This window comes from Megalobrama amblycephala, linkage group LG4 (genome assembly GCF_018812025.1).
Source record: "Megalobrama amblycephala isolate DHTTF-2021 linkage group LG4, ASM1881202v1, whole genome shotgun sequence".
Taxonomy (NCBI): Eukaryota; Metazoa; Chordata; class Actinopteri; order Cypriniformes; family Xenocyprididae; genus Megalobrama; species Megalobrama amblycephala.
This window is the reverse complement of record NC_063047.1, coordinates 48,961,266-48,981,993: the sequence shown is the minus strand read 5'-3', so window position 1 is coordinate 48,981,993 and position 20,728 is coordinate 48,961,266. Positions and strand designations below refer to the sequence as shown.

General features: G+C 35.1%; 1 protein-coding gene across 3 annotated transcripts; it reads left to right on the top strand.

The window, feature by feature from the left end:
* Positions 1–7,215: 7,215 nt before the first annotated feature.
* On the top strand, positions 7,216–20,651 carry eif4e1b (eukaryotic translation initiation factor 4E family member 1B). Of its 3 annotated transcripts, XM_048189730.1 has the most exons (8): positions 7,216–7,357; positions 7,575–7,666; positions 7,778–7,873; positions 13,239–13,302; positions 13,540–13,653; positions 13,898–14,037; positions 20,082–20,133; positions 20,373–20,651. In XM_048189730.1, the coding sequence occupies exons 1-8, from the start codon at positions 7,280–7,282 to the stop codon at positions 20,406–20,408; spliced, it is 672 nt and encodes a 223-aa protein (XP_048045687.1). In that variant the 5' UTR covers positions 7,216–7,279; the 3' UTR covers positions 20,409–20,651. The 3 variants fall into 3 exon arrangements, with proteins under 3 accessions (XP_048045687.1, XP_048045688.1, XP_048045686.1); XM_048189729.1 differs by lacking the exons at positions 20,082–20,133; positions 20,373–20,651 and adding an exon at positions 19,005–19,377 and having other exon boundaries at positions 7,219–7,357; XM_048189731.1 differs by lacking the exons at positions 7,778–7,873; positions 20,082–20,133; positions 20,373–20,651 and adding an exon at positions 19,005–19,377.
* Positions 20,652–20,728: the final 77 nt, after the last annotated feature.

The window sequence follows — 20,728 nt, the reverse complement described above, 5'->3', positions numbered from 1 at the left end:
CCAGCTGCAACGAGCCCTGCGCAGACGCAGAATGGTAGCCGACCTCCGACGTTCCAACACCCCGGTCTTCCAGCCTGGTCAGATGGTCTGGCTATCCACCCATGACATCAGACTGCGTCTGCCCTGCAGAAAGCTGAGTCCCAGGTTCATTGGCCCATTCCCCATCGTCAAGCAGGTCAACCCGGTCACCTATCAACTCCGCCTTCCACAAGGGTACCGTATACATCCAACTTTCCATGTGTCACTCCTCAAAGCTCACCATCCCTCTGTTCTTCCCACAGGACCTGACGTGGCTCCCGCCGAACCCCCCCTTCCACTCATCCTGGAGGACGGAGCTGCGTACGAGGTTCGAGAGATCTTGAACTCCCGGCGTCGTGGTGGTCAGCTTGAATACTTGGTGGATTGGGAAGGATATGGGCCCGAAGAACGCTCCTGGGTCCCAAGGAACGACATCTTAGATCCCAGTTTACTCCAAACCTTCCACGACAGTCACCCTGAGAAACCGGCACCGCGGGGAAGAGGATGACCACCACGGCGTCGGGGTTCTCGGCCCTCTGGAGCGGGCCGTGGAGGGGGGGGTACTGTCACAGACACGTCAGGTTCCAACGTCACCCAATCACAGCGCGCACCTTCTCCAGAATACTGATCACCGCCACCTGCACCTCATCACTCTCCTCATCAACAGCACTATAAAGCACTCACGCACACAGCACTCCACGTCCGGTCTCGTTTGCATACCCTACATGTTTATGCTTACCTCAAGGACTCCGCTTCGCATACCTACCTGTCTCCATCGTGTCGATTCCCATTGTGTGCCTCGTCTGCTCCGTGAGTGTGTTCCCGTCAGCTTCCAAGTGCTTCAAACTCCCTGCAAAGAAAAGGACAGTAACTATCCCACTTGTTATCAGTTCAAGTCAAACTACTACCAGTTCTCTCACCTGTTTCATTCTCCTTGCTCTCCTGTGGTCAAAATAAAGACTGTGTTAAACTATACCTGTGTCTGTCCTCCGTCTACTGTAACAATATTATGTTGTTAGCTATATTTTGTAAATACGTTAAATGCCAGACCATGCCAATAAAATGTGACTTTATGACTGTATTGTAGCCGTGAAGATAGGATAAATGAGCGTCTGTTATCATTTGTAGACCCTCGTGCCCGTGACAGCATTTGAAACTAGTTCGAATAATTTGTTATTATTAATTGGTTGTTAAAAGAATATTTAGGCTAAGCTAAAAAAAAAAAAAAAATCCATTCACTGATATAGCCTAGACAAAAACTTAATTTTGTTCATCATTTTATTTAGGTTTAATAGGCATATTAATAATAATAATAATAATAATAGGCCTAATTATTATTAGCCTATTATAAAGACACGATCAGATTAAAAGGCTGTGAGATGGGATGGATAAATGTTCATTAAATGAAGTTATTAAATGAAGATTGTTATTTGAATTGATAATAAATTGATAATAACAAACTTCATTTGAATGCTCTAGTGGCAACATCGCACGCAATAGGCTATTTATAGCTTAATACCTTGCGCGCGATGTTGACTATATAGCCTAGACAGCATTCAAATAATAATAATTTCTTAATTCAGCACTTATTTTATCATTCTTAATTCCAGGTTGCTATGGTAGCGCGCGTTGTTTACACATGTAACTCGGGGCCATGAGAAATAAATGTTGTTCCCTCAACATAATGAAGTCATGGCCACGAGAAAAATATCTCGTTCCCTCACCATATGATCTCGAGGCCACGACATAAGGATGTCGTTACCTCGACAAAAGGATCTCGTGGCCATGACTTATTATCACTCACGTTCCCACGAATTAATATCTTGTGGCCACGACATATTATCACGTTCCCACGAGTTTATATGTCGTGGCCACGACAAAACTAAGTGAACCGAACACGTCCCCTCCCGGTCACCGTAGTAATGATTAGTGTCCATGGAAACAGATGAGTGGTGGGAAACAAAGACAAAGAACACATGTGACTGATGAAATCATAAGTAAATGTCTGTGATAATGAAACTAACTGAACATAAAGTGCTCAGTGTATTTTAAAAACTCAGTGATAAATATCATGCAGGACCTTCCTCAGTGTATAATATTTCAAAAATAATTTTATGGAATTATGTAATAAATAAAATAAATTTTTGTTGGACAAATCATAAACAATCCCGGATCGATGCAATAAGTCATTTGTTTGACAGCAGCATATTAATTAAATATCATTCTGCAGTTAAAGGTGCTAAAGAGGATGTTTTGTTTTATACATTTTTGCAATATTAGCCTACTTGAAACTGTCTTTACTAACTGATAAAAGACTATTTATTAGGTGCACTGAAAGTAATAATATTAATATACATCATCTATGCACGAGGTAGGGCCTTAAAAACATCAGCCAATCGTTTACGCAATCATCGCGTAAACGATTGACCCTCTGGCTTGTCAATCACTGCCGTGACGTTCCTTGTGAGAGACGTGCGCGGATTGGCCCTCTGGCTTGTCAATCACTGCCGTGATGTTCCTTTTGAGAGAGGAGCGCGGCTGCGCTCTCCAGTAACTTTCCACACTCTACACTGCATGCAATGTTTTTGTCAGGAGACAGGAGTAACAACTGCAGATTTACGAGTTACCTGCGGTGAGTCCAACATAATGAATCCAAAAAACACAACACAGCGAATGCCGGTGGTAAACACTCGTGTTCCAATACGAGTGTTTACGAGTTTTGGGAGGCGTTCCTTTGAAATGTGTTGTGAAGGAGGGGGGTTGTTCTTACGCATGCGCTCATTTCAAAAACTCTACAGTCTAACAGTCTTTGGATTCTCAGTTGACGAAAAAATCCTCTCTATCACCTTTAAGTGCATAATACTCCTGCAGACAGCTGCAGATGTCACTAGGAGGTGCCACAACATAAAGAGACATGTCAGTTTTAGTTGCACATGCCATTTTTGGCATAAAGATAGCGCTGCTCCTGTGAGTAAGGTCTATTACAGCAAGGCCACATCTAAGTGCAGGTGTATGTCCTGTTATTCCTTCTAGTGTTTACCTAATTTCTTTTGTCTCCTAGGTAACTATCAGTTAATCATTCTGTTCAGGTGCTTTGTGTTCTTAACGATTTCTACTAGTGTTTATAAGCCCTGTGTTCTTTCTGTTCCTTGTCTGATCTTGTTGGCCTATATTTATAGTTGTTGTCTCCCTTTATCTCCCTTGTATCTCCTGCCTGTGTGTAATAATGACTGTGTGATCACAGTAACTTGTAACATGAACTAACAGTGAACAGTTTTATTTTTATTAAGTAACATTAACAAAGATTAATACATTTATTTTCATAAAAGATGAAGATGACAGGGTGGGTGAAGTTAATGGGTGAAGAGAGCAGGCACATCAGAGAATAACAGGAACAACAAGAAACCCTTAAGCAGTATATGATACTCTATATCACTCTTAAGAAAAATGGTTCTAAACACCAAATTAGGGTTCTTCGGCTCGTAACAATTGCAGAACCCCTTTTGGTGCTAAATAGAATGCTTTATAAGGTTCCATAAAGAACCATGCTTTGAAAGTGCTGTATAGGACCTAATGGTGTTATAAAAATCCTTTTAAATAATAGTTTAGTTTCATTAATATTAGTATCTTTATATTATTATTATTATTTTATATATTATTTATTAATATTGTTTTTAGCCCTCTATCTGTTAGCCTCCATTTGGGATTTACATAAAACAAAACAGCATCTTGTGTCAGTTAGGTACTTTTATTTTTTATTGACATGGCAAAATGACAGTGTTCTAACAACAGAATACATTAATATATAACAATTGACATTGACCATGAGATGTAATGAAGACCAAGTTCCAGTGAAATATCTTCACAGTCCTGTCTTTACGTCCATCATTATGTTACTCTCTGCAGATGATGGGGACAGTATCTGAAATACACAGTTAAGTTTAGAGTTACAGTGTGTCTCTTCCATTTGTTTATGTAAAAACAATTATGTTAAGGGGGGCCAATATTATCAAAAATGACCAGTATGTGAGCTCTTCACAATTTTAAAAGGAAAAAGTGACACAAAGTCACAGGATAGCTTTAATATTATTTGTGACTTGCATAAGTCAATCTAACAATATGGGTCATACATTCGATATCTCTGTTACTTAAGAAAATATAAGTACCTGCTCACACTTACATGCTCTGTTAAACTAAAAAGAGAAAAAAAATGATCAGTAGGAAATGCAGTTACAATTTGCAAGTTAAAAATTGAATACATTTTAAGATATTTTAAGAAAGAAATATTTTACCTGTCGAGAGTACATTATCAGTCTGTGTAATGGATGTCTGGGCTCCAGAAAATCAGTAATGATGTGGCTTTGACAGTTACAAATTTGAAAAACAAAAAGGCAGGAATAAAGAACCCTAAACTCTACAAAGAATTTCAGCATATAAAGGGTTCATCAGGACGGTACGGTTCTAAATAGAACTGTTACTACGTGTAAAGAACCTTTTAAGAACCATCTTTTTTTAGTGTAAATATGAAACTAAAACCGCTCACTTGATAAAAAATGCAGATTAATTCGGTAACAAAACTGCTCAGAGATGCACAACAGTTCTGCTGTGGCTTTGTATTTTTGTTGGCAAAATAAAGCAAAAACAGACAATATTGATGATATTGTGTTTAAATTGCAACACAATATTAACTTCCTGTTTATCGAACTGTTGTATAAAATCAATATCACATTGCAATCAAGCAGATATTTGGGAAAACGGCACTTTTGCTTGTGTGATTGCTTAGCTATATGATATAAATATATAGGACAAAAACCCATATAAGGGCATTTTTTTATCCTCATATCTTGAATTTTAGGCACATTCTAATTATATTTTAATATTATATTTTAATATTTTATTATATTCTAAATTATATTTAACAGTCATTGCCTTGCATCATGTTCATCACTAAGCAGCTGCATGCATTGTAAGATTATTTTTTCCATAATTAATCTCACCAAATTAACATATTAAATCAACAGCCCTGGTGAAAATATTATCAGAATGTGAGAAAAACTATATGCACATGTCCTCCCTGTCATGGAAGGACATTGACAGGGTGGACATTTTTGGCATTTAATGAACACATGGTGTACCTTCAGTTAACATTCATTGTGATTCATTGTTGAAGCCGACAACTGTTTAATATTTATATTGAATTTCTGAAAAGTTTTTATATTATTATTTCACTATGACAGGGTGGACATGTTGAGCTTGATAACATCCAACTGCAAGCACAGTATGATGAAAATTAGTAAATATTAGATATTTAGTGTACTTGCATCAGATGTTTTGAAGATGGGGTGGAGATGACATTGAGTACATCAGTGGGTTTCTTAAAGGGGCAGTTACCTCATTATGACAGGGTGGACAGCAATTTCAGGGACACGTCCAAAATGTTTGATATTTTTATGAAAATAGAATATAAATGAACAAATTTATCAAACAACTTGTTGGGGACAATAAGAATATTTACAAATTATTTTAATTTTGTGTCACTTAACCCCTTTTTACACTCACTAAAGCTAAGCAGTGTGTGCGACATGCCAAAATCACATACATCCAGTCAAAAAAAAAAAAAAAAAAAAATGGTATAAAATGAGAAAAACACATTTCAAGAGACTTATCATTGTACTTATATGTATGTAAATTTATGGTAATTTATCATGAAACCTCAGAATTTCATTATTTGACATTATGTTCATGATGACAGTGATTGAGATGACAACACTTTATAGTCATTGTTTTTTGATGTTAGATAATACATTAATTGTTGTGAGACTGTCACCTTATTGTAATGTAACGTGTTACCATTAATTGCATTTGACATATATAGCCTATTAAAATGATATTAAATATTTTAGCATATATTATTCTAGCTATTACAATGTAGAGAGAGATTCAAACATTGGTATGCATCAGGCTTTTATTTAAAAAAAAAAAAAAAACACTATTGAAATTGCAAGTAGAAAATAATTGTTATCCCACTGAAAAGGTTAAAACAGATTTTGGTGCTCACTAGAACTGCAAAGTTTACAAAGGTTCACAAAAAGTGATTATCAGCTTTTGAATAAATATTAAATTGTGTGAATATTGAATTGTGTTGCGTTTTAGAGTCCATTTCATTAAGCAGGTGACAGAGACCTCTGCTGGTGAGATGAACGTACTGCATTGGATGTCACAAACTCATTTCACCTTGAAATATTACCAAACCATCCCATCACTGATCGAAGCATGAGACAAAGCATGTCCCACAACTTCACCTGCCATAGGTTTTTAGAAAAGCAACAAGTAACGTTTAAAAATTTTTATTACTATTATTATTATTTTTTTAATTTAATTAATTAATTTAATTTATTTTATTTTATTTAATGGCTACTAAATGGCCAAAAGGTAATGTCAAAATTGTTGTCCTGTCAAAATCATAATTTTAAAGGGTTAGTTCACCCAAAAATGAAAATTCTGTCATTTATTACTTACCCTCATGCCGTTCCACACCCGTAAGACCTTCGTTAATCTTCGGAACACAAATTAAGATATTTTAGTTGAAATCCGATGGCTCCGTGAGGAGCAATGACACTCCCTCTCTCAAGATCCATAAATGTACTAAAAACATATTTAAATCGGTTCATGTGAGTACAGTGGTTCAATATTAATATTATAAAGCAACACATTTTTTTTTGGTGCGCCAACAAAACTAAATAAAGTAATGGACTTATTTCAAAACACTGCTTCAGGAAGATTCGGAGCACAATGAATCAGCGTGTCGAATCATGATTCAGATTGCGTGTCAAACCGCCAAACTGCTGAAATCACGTGACTTTGGCGCTCCGAACCGCTGATTCGACACAAAAGATTCATAATGCTCCGAAGCTTCATGAAGCAGTGTTTTGAAATCGGCCATCACTAAATAAGTCGTTATTTTGTTTGTTTTTGGTGCACCAAAAATATTCTCATCGCTTTATAATATTAATATTGAACCACTGTACTCACATGAACTGATTTAAATTTGTTTTTAGTACATTAATGGATCTTGAGAGAGGAAATGTCATTGCTCCCTATGCAGGCCTCACGGAGCCATCGGATTTCAACTAAAATATCTTAATTTGTGTTCCGAAGATGAACGAAGGTCTAACGGGTGAGGAACGGCATGAGGGTGAGCAATAAATGACAGAATTTTCATTTTTGGGTGAACTAACCCTTTAAGACTCTGAATTTATAAATGCGCGCGCTGGGCGGGAAGCTCTCAATCAGTCTCGCGCGTTACAGGGTTGAAATGGCGTCGTGCGCTGTGCAGCTGGTGAGTATATGGTCTCCGAAATGTAATTAAAGTACTAATTTCACCGTTTACACATTTGTTAATCTAATAACGTGTGTTGTTGCGCCTGAAATAACCTGTAAAGACATTTGTTCATTTACTGAAGCGATTTCACCCCAAAAGTTGAACGGCGTCAAGCACGACTGGCATTTTCATAATGTTGTGCCACGACGATCATTTATTTTTACATTTTTACCAGATTGATAAAGTGACGAGGAGGAAGGTGGAGAAAAAGAAGTTTGAAACAAACATTTTGAAGGACCCTTGCATGAAGCACCCTTTACAAAACAGGTGTGTTGAGGCTGATGACGTTAAAAAATCGGTTGAGACTCGAGCGTACCGCCATTTTCTCTGCCATGTCTGATCGCTCTGCTCTTGTTCTTGTTTGTGTACTGTGTGTAGATGGGGTCTTTGGTTCTACAAGCACGATAAGAGCAAAATGTGGCAAGACAATCTAAGGCTCATCACCAAGTTCGACACAGTTGAGGACTTCTGGGCGTAAGTTCGCGGTCACGGTCAGTTGTAAGCAACTGGACTAAAAAAAAAAAAAAGTCCACTTGGTTCTCAATTTTTGTGGCCCCTTATAGGGTAGAAAAGTTTCCAATTAAAGGGTTAGTTCACCCAAAAATGAAAATTCTGTCACTTATTACTCGCACTCATGCCGTTCCACACCCGTAAGACCTTTGTTAATCTTTGGAATGCAAATTAAGATATTTTTGATGAAATCCAATGGCTCAGTGAGGCCTTCATAGCCAGCAATGACATTTCCACTCTCAAGATCCGTTAATGTACTAAAAACATATTTAAATCAGTTTATGTGAGTGCAGTGGTTCAATATTAATATTATAAAGCGACGAGAATATTTTTGGTGAATTTCAATTTGGTTATTAACAAAGCCGTTATTGTATGGTTAAGTTTATCGCTGAAAATTGTATCATAATTTGTCTACTCTTCAAACAGCATTATGGTAAAAATGAACACTGTCAACAGCTTTCTTACCTGTACGCGATGGTGTTTTGATGACAGGACAGCAGTTTCTTTCAGTTTTTCCCTCCCTAAAACACACTGTGTGTGGTCATCTAGTTTGAAATGTTGACTACACAAACCGAGGTTTTCATTTTTATGTTTCTTTGCAGCCTTTAGCCACTGCCTACAACACTCTGGCTTCTTCACTGGAAACTATAGCTGCATGATTATCGATAAATTGAGATTTTTTTTTTTGTGTGTGTGTTTTAAAATGGAGATCGTGAGTCTCCCACGATTCTGAGGAAAAACACTAGACCGCTAACCAAAATGACATGTAATTTATTAGAGGTTCTGACAAAATGTAAAAATAGCAATTTGAACACATTTTTTTTGAATGGAGTCAATGTCTCAATCATAAAGATGAATTGGATGAATCAGTTTTTTTTTATTAATCTCTTGAATAAGTGTCAAAACACTTACAAAAGGTGATTTACTCTATTGCTACCGTAGACATGTTTATACCCAAAGTATAAACTTATATATATATATATATATATATATATATATATATATATATGTGTGTGTATATATATATGTGTATATATATATGTGTATATGTGTGTGTATATATATGTGTGTGTGTATATATGTATATGTGTATATATGTATATATATATATATATATATATATATATATATATATATATATATATATATATATATATATATATATATAATTTTTTATTTTTTTTCCAAGTAATTTTAAATCAGTTTTCATCAGAGAAATCACAATTACATATTTTCCCCAAATCGTTCAGCCCTAGTAGTTATAATTGCTGTGATTATAATCCTAAGAGCTTAGGTGGTTCTTCAACGGAAGGCCTCAACCGCCACACTTGACAGATTAAACTCTTAACATTTGAATTCCACTAAATATTAAGGTGTTTGTCAACTCCATCTGCAAAATGTTTTTCTTGTAATGCATTGCCCCCAACACTGGTTATGGTGTGATTACAGCATTTGACTCTGGTCAACATGCCCAGTGTGTTATGGGTGTGAAGTTTTCCTACCTGTTTGGCAAAAGAGAAGACAATAGCCTTTATTCTGTTTTATCTAGCCAGGTAGCACTTTTTTTTTGTTTTGTTTTTCCTTCTTTTTTTGAAAGCCCATTTTGCCAGCAGTGAATTACCCCTTTAAAAATTCCTCCGTTACAATTTACACATTTCTAATAATCGACAAAATATTGGAAGTGGTGAATTTCACATATGAGGTTTGTGGACCCAAGTTTCGGCCAGACACTGCATAGTAAGTTCATTATGGGTTTTTTAATAGAGTTCACTGCTTACATCCTGGCATTTTATTATGTGTAATGTCCTGGCGTTTTTAAGGCAAGAGCATTAGGGCCGAGATGGTCCTCATTGCAGAACATGAGATCCATGGGGCAAGGTTGGTTCCAAACTCCTCCCACTTTACATATCCCTAAACTTACCCGTCTCCACCGCTTGTATTGGGAACCTGGATCTCGTGTTGTGCAGTGAGGGGCTACTGTTAGGACCCACGTTAATATTAGTAAAGCTTTCCAGTGCTGAAAATCCCTAAGTGGAAAGGTCTGAAAATGGGCTTTCAGGTTTCGTTATTTCTGCCCTGTATGCGAGTAACATTAGTTTTAGGTGTCATTGTTTGTCTGGAGCTGCTGTGCTGCTGGCGACTAACAACCAACTCTTGCTTGTACTTTCTCCTGTGTACTGTATGTTATTTTTTTTGTGCTTCCTTGTCGTTCTTGTCATCTTTGCTTTATTTTTCGTGAAGCATTAAAGAGACATCCTCTTGCATTGTGTATTTTGGGGGCAGAGCAATGAAGCGGTGTGTATTTGTTTGATTTCAAATATCAACAGTTTTCAATGACGATTCTTGGAAGTTGCATAACTTATTGCAATATAAAACAGCTGAGTGGGCAGTCTGGGTAACCAAATACTATTATGTAATGTTACTAATTTTAACAGTATTATGCAATATTATCATAAGATGTTACTCGTCAGATTTTTTTTTAATCTGATTTATTTTTTTATCTGATCATTATTGCTACATTATTATGTTTTGTATTTTAGTTATTTTTAAAGGCTTAGGATTTAACTAAATATTTTCTTTCCTTAAAATGCAAAGCAAGCTCTTATAAAAACATCTTTCATATGGTAGCAGACTGTGTATTTGTTCGTGTTTTTTATCGGTCTGTGTGTTTATCTGGTGTCTAAGTAGCAGCATTATGGGATGTTGAATGTTTATCATGTATTGCAGTTCAAATCACATTCTCGGGAATCGCATGCATATTTTATTGCAATATAAAACAGCAGAGTGGGCAGTCTGGGCAACCAAATATTATTACATAATATAATGTGATTAATTTTATCAGTGTTATGCAATAATGTCATAAGATGCATTACTTGTCATATATTTCGATCTGATCATTGCCACATTGATGTATGTATTTTAAGTCATTTTAAAAAGTTAGGATTTAACTAAATATTTTCCTTTCCTTAAAATGCAAAGCAAACTATGTTGTCTTTACATTCTATTTTCATTATTTACATCAATAGTGACAGTCCTATAGTGAACACTCTTTAAGGGGGGACACTACAGGCAAAAACACTGTTTTTTCATGCACCTGTCAATTTTGAGATTTTGCACTTTTTGGCTTTTCATAATGTTTTTTCAGACTTGTGGAAAGAAAACATCCCAAATACACAATAGCACTCTATCTATTTGCGTCGGTAGATTTCAATTACAGTAAATATCTTTTGAAGGCCGATTTCTCAAAATGAGTTTTTTCTCCTGAGTCAGAAATCTCCACTTCAGCAGAACTTACATACACCAAACATACACCAGTTTTATTTCTATCTATCTATCTTCTGAAGGGTTTTACAGAGGGATTTGTTGATGTATAATTTGCTTGATTTTATACAATTTATTCCTTAAAAAAATTTTTGATTAATTTTTTTTCTGACCGTTGATAGTATTTTCTGATTTATGTGTGTGATAAAAATGGATATCTAAAATTCCCTCTGTAAAAACCTTTGAATGTAATGTAAAAAAAAAAAAAAAATTAAACAAACTTTGAACCTGACTTCATCAAATATTCAGATTTTTGTAGAAATTTATGCAAATTAGCACATTTATTCAGATAATGCCTCATTTGCATATTTAATCAACATTTCAGAAAACTTGTAATACAAAAAAGTTCGCAATTTTTAATGTAATCAATCAGCTGGGGAAGTATGGTGATATTCTTTTTTTTTTATTTTTTTTTTTTTTATTATACCCTATTCACTTGGGGTGTCTCGCCTTTAAAAAAAAAAAAAAAAAAAAAAAACCTTTCATTTGGTAGTGTATACTTGTTAGTCTTTATCTGGATGGGTGTCTAAGCAGCAGCATTATGGGATTTTGAAGGTTTATCATATATCTCAGTTCAAATCACTTTATCAGGAATTGCATACACATTTTATTTCAATTTATAAAATGGTTAGTTCCTGTCCTTGATTCTGATTGGTCAATAGCTGTTTTATTCACGATAAAACACGACTATGACCGCTTCAACCAACGGTTCTGTGTATCACTACACAACACCCTTAGCAACCACTTTAGCAACGTAAACTGTATGTTTTCAATTGCTATTGTTCATTGAAGTGTTATGTAGAAGAGTGTTGTGAGAAAGAGATCGAATGAGCGAGTTTATTACCTGCATTCAGACTTAGCATTTTTCTTCAGGTCAGTCCTAATTGTCCTGTTTAAATGTCCGCTGCGATATCTTGTCCTTTTAACAGTTAAGGGGTTTCCCGAGACTGACAGCACTAGTCAAAGCATTTGTCAGTTGCATCTTGTTCCGTGTTCACAACAATTCAGTCTTTTCAATGTAAAAGTCTTCGCTACTGACTGACACACTCATAAAGACCATCTTTGCTGCCATCTAATGGTATAATAATGTAACTTCTGTTGCTGTTCACGGTCAGGAACTTTTTTTTTTTTTTTTTTTTTTTTTTTAAGGCGGAAGGAAGGTTTTCAGTTGGAAGTTGCATTGTTACATATTCTTGGCTTTAATATTTGTATTGTGTGATAACTGATTTATAAAAGCAATAAGGTACTGTTGGCTAGTGCTGTATCGTGAATAAGCCACGGCTGAAGGGGTTGCAGGCACTCCACTTCATATTGTGCCTAACAACGCCCTTCAGCCGTGACTTATTCACGATACAGCACAGCCTCTCGTACCTTATTGCTTACATAAAACAGCTGAGTGGGCAGTCTGGGCAAGCAAATACTATTACATAATGTAATGTTATTCATTTTACCAGTGTTATGCAATAATGTCATAAGATGTATTACTCGTCAGATATTTCGATTTGATCGTTATTGCCACGTTATGCTGCATGTATTTTGATCATTTTAAAGACTTAGGATTTAACTAAATATTTTCCTTTCCTTAAAATGAAAAGAATGTTGTCTTTACATTCTATTTTTATTATTTACATCGATAGTGACAGCCCTATAGGGAAACATTTAGTAGTGTGTACTTGTACATTATATGATGATAATTGCAATATGACCTTCTGGCCAAATTATGCAGTCTTTCAAATAACCACAGCAAAGCTGGAGCTCTTGGGGAAAAAAATATCACATTTTAAATCACAGTTTTCATCAGAGAAATTCCAATTGCGTATTTTTCCCAAATCGTTCAGCCCTAGTAGATATAATTGCTGTGATTTATAATCCTAAGAGCCTAGGTGTTACTTAACCGGAAGGCCTCAACCTCCACACTTGACAGACAAAACTCTTACATTTGAATTCCACTAAATATTAATGTGTTTGTCTGCAATATGTTTTTCTGATTAACTTTCAACTGTTTCAGATTATACAACAACATACAGCTGCCAAGCAAACTGTCCTCTGGCTGTGACTACTCTTTGTTCAAGGTGAACTTGCTTCTTATTGCTTTTTTCTTTTTTTAACATTGAGTATAACTTTCCCGTTAATGACTAAAGTATTATTTACCATTCGACACAGCTGTCTACATTTATTTCTGTTAATGTGCTAGGGCTGCATAACAATAGATGGAACATCTTTGTGAACTGAATTCTTTACTCTCGAGAACAGTAATTGGCCTATGGATAATTGACTCTTTGTAAAGCATTTTCTTTGTTGCTTTACAGGATGGCATAGAGCCCATGTGGGAAGACAGGAGTAATAAATGTGGTGGCCGCTGGTTGATTACTCTAGCCAAGCAGCATAGACACACTGAACTTGACCGGTTCTGGCTGGAAACGGTCAGAGACAATATATTTGCTTGCTTTATTTAACCTTTGGTTTTAATTGTCTGTTTACAGTAGATTGTCTGTTGGAAAAAGTTAACATTATCTCCTTTCTTTCTGATTATAAATGATCAGAACCTATCTTTGTGTGTGTGAATACACTCCAAAATGTTTATTACTTTATGTTCAGGGAGATGCTTTTGTTAAAGCTTAAACTACAGCAAAATGTATGCTGACTATATATTTGTTCTCGTGGCAGATGTTGTGTCTTATTGGAGAGGGCTTTGGCTCCTTCAGTCGGGATATCTGTGGAAGTGTAATCAATATCCGTGCCAAAGGGGACAAAATTGCCATCTGGACCTCAAATGCTGAGAACTGTGAGACCGTTACATATATTGGGTAAGCATGCTTTTATTTCTTTATAAACATAAGCATTAGCTGTTAAATCCTGCTTTTTATGGCCAACACTTCTGCTTTGTTTACTTGTTATTTCAGACAATATGAATGAATGTATGGAAGCTTGTTTCTGCCACAGAATAAAAAAACTCAAAGGGTAATTGCGACCTTTTTATCTCGCAGCTTTTTTCATCTCAAAATTCAGACTCCCCCCACCCCCCGGAATTGTTTATTATCCTGCAATTTTGAGGGAAAACAAGTTTCAAAGTCTGAATTGTGACACACACTCAGAATAAAAAGTCAGAATTGTGGGATTAAAAAAAGTTTTATTCCATGGCAGAACCAAGCTTCCCTATGAATGAGTGCTTACATCTGGCATATTATATTGTGAGTGTTTGTGATTTCATTGATTTGAACGTCTTTTGGATGTCAGGCAGAGCCAGATATAAGACCACTCATGGTGCTGTAAACATTAATGATCATGGGAAAGGAATTTGTGCCTAGCAACCTAATGAAGCTAATTATCCATCATATCAGATGGATGGAGAACAGCCTGCAGTCTTTTGCTGCTAGGATATACTGTACAGCTGCAAGATTCACAATAATCTGAATCTGAAGTAAACGCAGTATTTGTTTTAAAACATTATCTACTAAATATAAAGGTTTTATCCTGAAATTGTTTGACAGTCAAAGCAGATTAGGGTTTATTATTAAGGCACATACTGGGGTTGGGTATTGAGAAACATTTCATATTTCGCAATTAGATTCAATTTTGAATTCAATTAGGTTAAATATCGAGTATCAGGGTACAGTACATGAGACATTTTTTCCTTGAGGAAAATTTGCCAACTAATGCAGTTAGAACATTAATATTAAAGGGTAAAATTAACTAATTTGTATAGGGTAGTTGCATTTAAAGGATTAGTTCACTTTCAAATTAAAATTTCCTGATAATTTACTCACCCCCATGTCATCCAAGATGTTCATGTCCTTCTCTCTTCATTCGAAAAGAAATTAAGGTTTTTGATGAAAACATTCCAGGATTTTTCTCCATATAGTGGACTTCAATGGCCTCCAAACGGTTGAAGGTCAAAATTACAGTTTCAGTGCAGCTTCAAAGCTTTCTACATTGTTATTTGTTTGTGTTTCGGTAGCACTTTATTTTACAGTCCTGTTCCAGTTTAAGTAAAATGCAATGAATATGCAATGGTGCATATATTTAGCACAATTCTCCTTAATTTAAGTTATTTTTTCTTGCTCACTAATGAGTTTACGGACATTGAATGGGTTTTCTGAGGTACATGCAACGTGACATTTTTCACAATCACGTCTTTCTGTGGATGAAACACTGATTGAGCGATTACATGAGACATGATACAGATTTCAGTTGTACTGAATCTTTCAACATACCTTCTGATTAGGGATGGGAATCATAAGAAATTTTCCAGTTCCGATTCCGGTTCCATTAAAATAATTAAACATTTCTATTATACTTGTTTAATAAAAGTGTTTAATTAACATGTTTAATATACTTGTAAAGTGAGTTTAACAGACTGCTAATCTCATATTTGCTAACATTTTACAATAAGGTTCATTAGTTAACAAGTTAACTACATTAACATGAATTAATAATGAACTGCATTTCTACAGCATTTATTAATCTTTGTTAATGTTAATTTCAACATTTACTAATAAATTATTAAAATCAAGAGTTGTATGTTAACATTAGTTAATGCACTGTGATCAAACTATGAACAGCTGTATTTTTATTAACTAACATTAACAAAGATTAACAAATACAGTAACAAATGTATTACTCATGGTTGGTTCATAAATGAACCTTATTGTAAAGTGTTACCACAAATTAGATGTTTGAACACACATGTAAGATCCTGACAGGTGAAACAGAATATTTTTCTAAGTTAGATTCATAAAGACTTGTTTCTGAAAGAATGATTCACTGATAGACACATTTTTAATAGTAATTTTGTTGCCACCTAGTGGCGTAACGGTGCATTCGATACAGTCGTTATTTGAAGTTTAGATACTTTCAGAAGGTAATTATATTTTGATCGGTAATATCAGCGCTTCTATCTGAATAATAAACTTTTGTATACTTCTGTTATAATTGGAATATTTGTCACACAGAAATAATGATACTGTGCGTTTGAAAAGACTGTTTGTGAAGCTGTTTATAGAGAATACACATGACAACTCTCGGCGACATCAACGGCAGCGCGAACGCAGATTTGAATGTCACGATTTTATTTTTGTCAAAGGTTTAATATACGGGTGAATCGTTGTCATTTAGGAATTAGATCATGTGGGTGATGAAATCGAGAACGTGATCTTTTAAAGATTAATCGTGCAGCTTTGTTCTCTCTCTCTCTCTCTCTCTCTCTCTCTCTCTCTCTACATTATTGAAATCTGACGTATAGAGTAGTGCAAGGGCTTTTCAGTGCATTCATTGCTATAATATTCATGATGTGAGACATCTCTATGAAAGGATACGCTCCCCACACTTCGCCCACCCATCACACCAGAACCGTTTTCTGAACCGAAACTTAGAAATCTTGCACGGTTCCGGTTCCGGATGAGAACCGGTTCTCGGTTCCTAACCCTACTTCTGATGTTCATTCAAGTTTGTGTTATAACTAGTAGTAAAGTAGAAGATATGATCAGGTCAGTGTGCTCTGCTCTGCCTCTTCTCTTGAATTGTCACGCCACATTAAAGGGCACTAAAATGGTATTTATTGTTAAAATTTTGTAATAATGACAATTTGGAAGCTGAGACTTTCGTATTAGAAGTAACAAAGCTAATTGTGATTTATAGGATGGGAGGCACACTATAAAGTTTTGTTCATACATAAAAAAATTTTAAAAAAGCTGCACGATTCTGGATAAATTGAGAATCACGATTTTCTTGTTTCAAATAGAGATCACAATTCTCTGATTATGAACGGACAATTAAACAAAATAACATGTAATTTTACTAGAGGTTCTGAATTTTTTTTATTGCTACAGTCTATTTAAAAAATTAATTAATTTGAATAAATTATATTTTAAAAATCGTTTTGAATGAATGATTCAATAACTCAAAGACTTCACTCGTTTCAATACTGGATGAATCAGTGTTTAACGAATCTCTTAAATGAATTGATTCAATGACCTACTTTTTTTTTTTTTGTCCACTTGTGTCCACCTATTGGCGTAATGTAATTGATACAATATTTTTGCAGCGTCAAGTTATTTTCAAAAGGGGATCTGCTCTATTTGGATCATTTCTGTAGACATCAGAATTTATATCTGAATATACTTTTATCCCAGTTCTTCTGTAATAATTAAATATTTGTAACAGATATAATCATACTGTGATGTTGAAAAGGCTGTAAGGCAGTTTCATACCTATACGTAACTGCTTTCTCTGGGTCAGTGGCAGCAACAACGCAGGTTTAATAGACACAAGTGAATTATTGTCATTTAGGAATAGGATCGCGTAGGTGTTTGAATCGAGATTGTGATCAATCGTGCAGCTCTACAGCATAGACTAAAAGATTGATTCTTGATATTTAAGAATCGATATTGGCTCATCAAAATGAGAACCGATTAAAATTGAGAAATCAATATTTTAATTCCAGCCCTAATACTTGCCTTGTGAAGCACTCCTTGCTTGACTACAGAAATCAGGAGTAAACATTTGCCACTGTAAGAGTGGAGATCTGTTTGCTGTTCTCCACCAACACATCATGAACCCAGGGTTCCTACGCATTTTGGAAAAGTATGGAATTTTTGTATTTTTCCAGGTCTGGAAAAGTATGGAAAAGGGAAAACACAGTATGAAAAAATATTTGTTTCCAGACTATTTCCCCTATTCAGCTTCCTGAAATAGAGAATTAAGAATTTCTAAAAATAAATCAAACAAGCAGAGTGATTTCATGGCAAACATTTAGTGATTCTCAAACAACTGAATGAATTCAAGGCACACGTATTCATTATTCAAAACTATTTGTCTTTACTATAAGCCAGTCTCATTTTTAACTTTACTAATCACTCAAACCAGCAACACATTACAGTATCAAATTGATGTGTCAGAGGTGAATATGTACAGGTTATAAATAGGGCTGCAAAAAACAATTATTTTTGATAAGCGAGTAATCTAATGATTATTAGAACAGTTAATCGACCAATCGATGATTATTTCACTGATTAATCAGTATGTTTGATCGATTATTAGACTACAGTTGCGTTACAGCACCCCGCTGGTCAAACTGCATTATTGCAGGCCCTAAAAATAGGTCATACGAGTTAAAACGACTATTCAAAAACAAAAATATTTGTCCACAATTTTTATAGGCCACGTTGTCTAATGTTGACTAATCGTTTCAGCCTAAGTTATAAAGCGTTTTGGGTTTCTTATGTAAGCACGTTATCACATTGAGAAAACCAATAGAAAAGTTCCTGAGAAAATATTTACAGATGATTGTACTATATACCAGATATAATGCTATATAATTAACTGTTTGTTAAATAGGGGCTGAGAAAACTGAGAGGTTTGGAAATTTGAGTATGGAAAAGTATGGAATTTTGAAATTGAAAACGTGTAGGAACCCTGTGAACCTGATGTGGGCAGTAACTGGCAGTCAGTGGAGTGAGACAAAAAGTGGTGTGACTTGGTAGCATTTTGTATGATGATAAACACTTTTTTTGGTGACATTCCAAACATTGTTTTTTGTTGACATTCCAAAGTCCTTTACACTCTTAAAAAAAAAACACTTTTGAAACATCTATTTTTATTTTTTATTAATAAGGTTCCATGGATGTTAAAGGTTCTATATGGAACCATAGATGCCAACAAATAACTTTTTTTTTTATTTTTTATTATTATATATTTTTTTTATAAAGTGTAGGTTCCTAAGAAGACTTGTCTGCTCTACAAGTTATTCACTTTTCTCATGTTGCTTCTCTTTCAGTCAAAAGTATAAAGAAAGTCTTGGACTCCCACAGAAACTTGTCATTGGATATCAAGCCCATGCAGACACTGCAACTAAGAGCAACTCCATAACCAAAAACAAGTTTGTTGTTTAAAAGTGGCCTTTAGTTTGATACCGTTGTAGGGGCCTAGATGTTTATATTGGTAAACAATTTAGTATTCTTGTATTCAGATTTGTTTTTTGTTACTTTGATGTGTGGCTGTGACTTGTGGCATTCAAATTCACCTTGATATAATATGCAAGACTTTGTAAATGTTGTTTGAGTTGTTCTCTTTTGTGGTGTTGAAGAGGTGTGTCTAAAATGCTAAGACCTTTTTTCTTTGAAAATTAAAACTTGATCTGCTTTTGCAAATGCTTCTATGACTGTATACATGTGAAAAGAAAATGCTTTGGCTTTTCTTTGTTAAATTAGGTCTTTTAAAAAATATGGATGGAAGGAGGGAGGGAGCATGTTGTGTGATTTATTGGAAACAAGGAACAACCCTTTGGTATTATGGAGTTTACATGGTCAATGTCACACAGTTGCTTATTTGATTAGTTAGTGTGCAGAATCTTATCGATCTTACTAAGTTTCTGTCCAGAACATTTCTTTGTTTAAAAGAATTTTAAAGTATTGAAACCGAACATGTTGAGTAAAGTAGTAGTATTTTGATTAAAAAACATTTCTCAGTATTTACAACAGAACTGTGCTGGTGAAATGGCTTTAGTCACTCATGATTGGTCCTGTACATTATTAATCCTGCTTTCACTACACCACATTGGAAAAAGAAACCATGAATGTGTCAAACCTGGGTTGGTACAGAAAGGCATGGTTCAACAACAGTAACCATTTATTGAATTGTATGAATTATTAAATCCTCAAAATAAAGCTTACATAAATCTTGCGTAGAAAAAAAAAAAAAAAAAAAACAAGTCCTGGGTTGAGCCATTTGGGTCACTTTTTTGGGGGGTTATTTTTCCAGTGTTTGGGTAGTTTTTGTTACCCAGATCCTGGGCCAGACATGACATAACCCAGGGGTTGAGTTATTTATCGTGGGCTTTTTGCGTCCTCTTCAGGAGAGAGCAGTGCAGCTCTGTCAAATTGGTGCATGTCTTCGGTAAAATACAGGTTTGTGTACATTTTGTTTTATCTAAAAATTCATTATTGTTCTGTATATTGTTTAATTTTATGCAAAGCAACATGCAGGGGTGTGATGTGAGCCACCTAAATGAGTGTCATGTCTTTTTGCATGATGGAAATGTGATGCCTTGCATAAAATTTAGATTTTATTCAAAAATATACAGAATATAAATACTTAGGATGTTGAAATATGTTCTCAGAATTGTACACTGATTACTTACGGACAGGTTGAGTCAGTCGCAGCGTTTTTTGGCTACGAGTGAAACGAAGGGCAGCGGTCTGAAGTTAGCAGTTCTCCTGCCGAACGAGAGCCATCTCTGGCAAGAGATTCAGTGCCTTTATGGTGGAAACGGGACAACTCGTCGATTACACTTGAATTACATCTAAATGTTTAACAAATATTAGATGTAAAAAACAAGCTTAAATGTAGGCAATATGTATTAATGACAAAATATGCTACACTACTGTATAAAATATGATTGAAAATAAAGGAATTGTCATGCAAACCAGTGGTCGTGTGGAATATTTTAAAGTTGTGTATTTAAGTCAATCTGTAAACATTAATTCATTTTTATTAAAAAAG

What these genes read in the sequence shown, in the direction of transcription:
- eif4e1b (XM_048189729.1), top strand. Translation starts at nt 7,280, where the DNA reads ATGCGCGCGCTGGGCGGGAAGCTCTCAATCAGTCTCGCGCGTTACAGG. An exon ending in ACAGTTGAGGACTTCTGGGC is followed by an intron (nt 7,874 to 13,238) that starts GTAAGTTCGCGG and finishes CAACTGTTTCAG; the next exon opens with ATTATACAACAACATACAGC. An exon ending in GTGACTACTCTTTGTTCAAG is followed by an intron (nt 13,303 to 13,539) that starts GTGAACTTGCTT and finishes GTTGCTTTACAG; the next exon opens with GATGGCATAGAGCCCATGTG.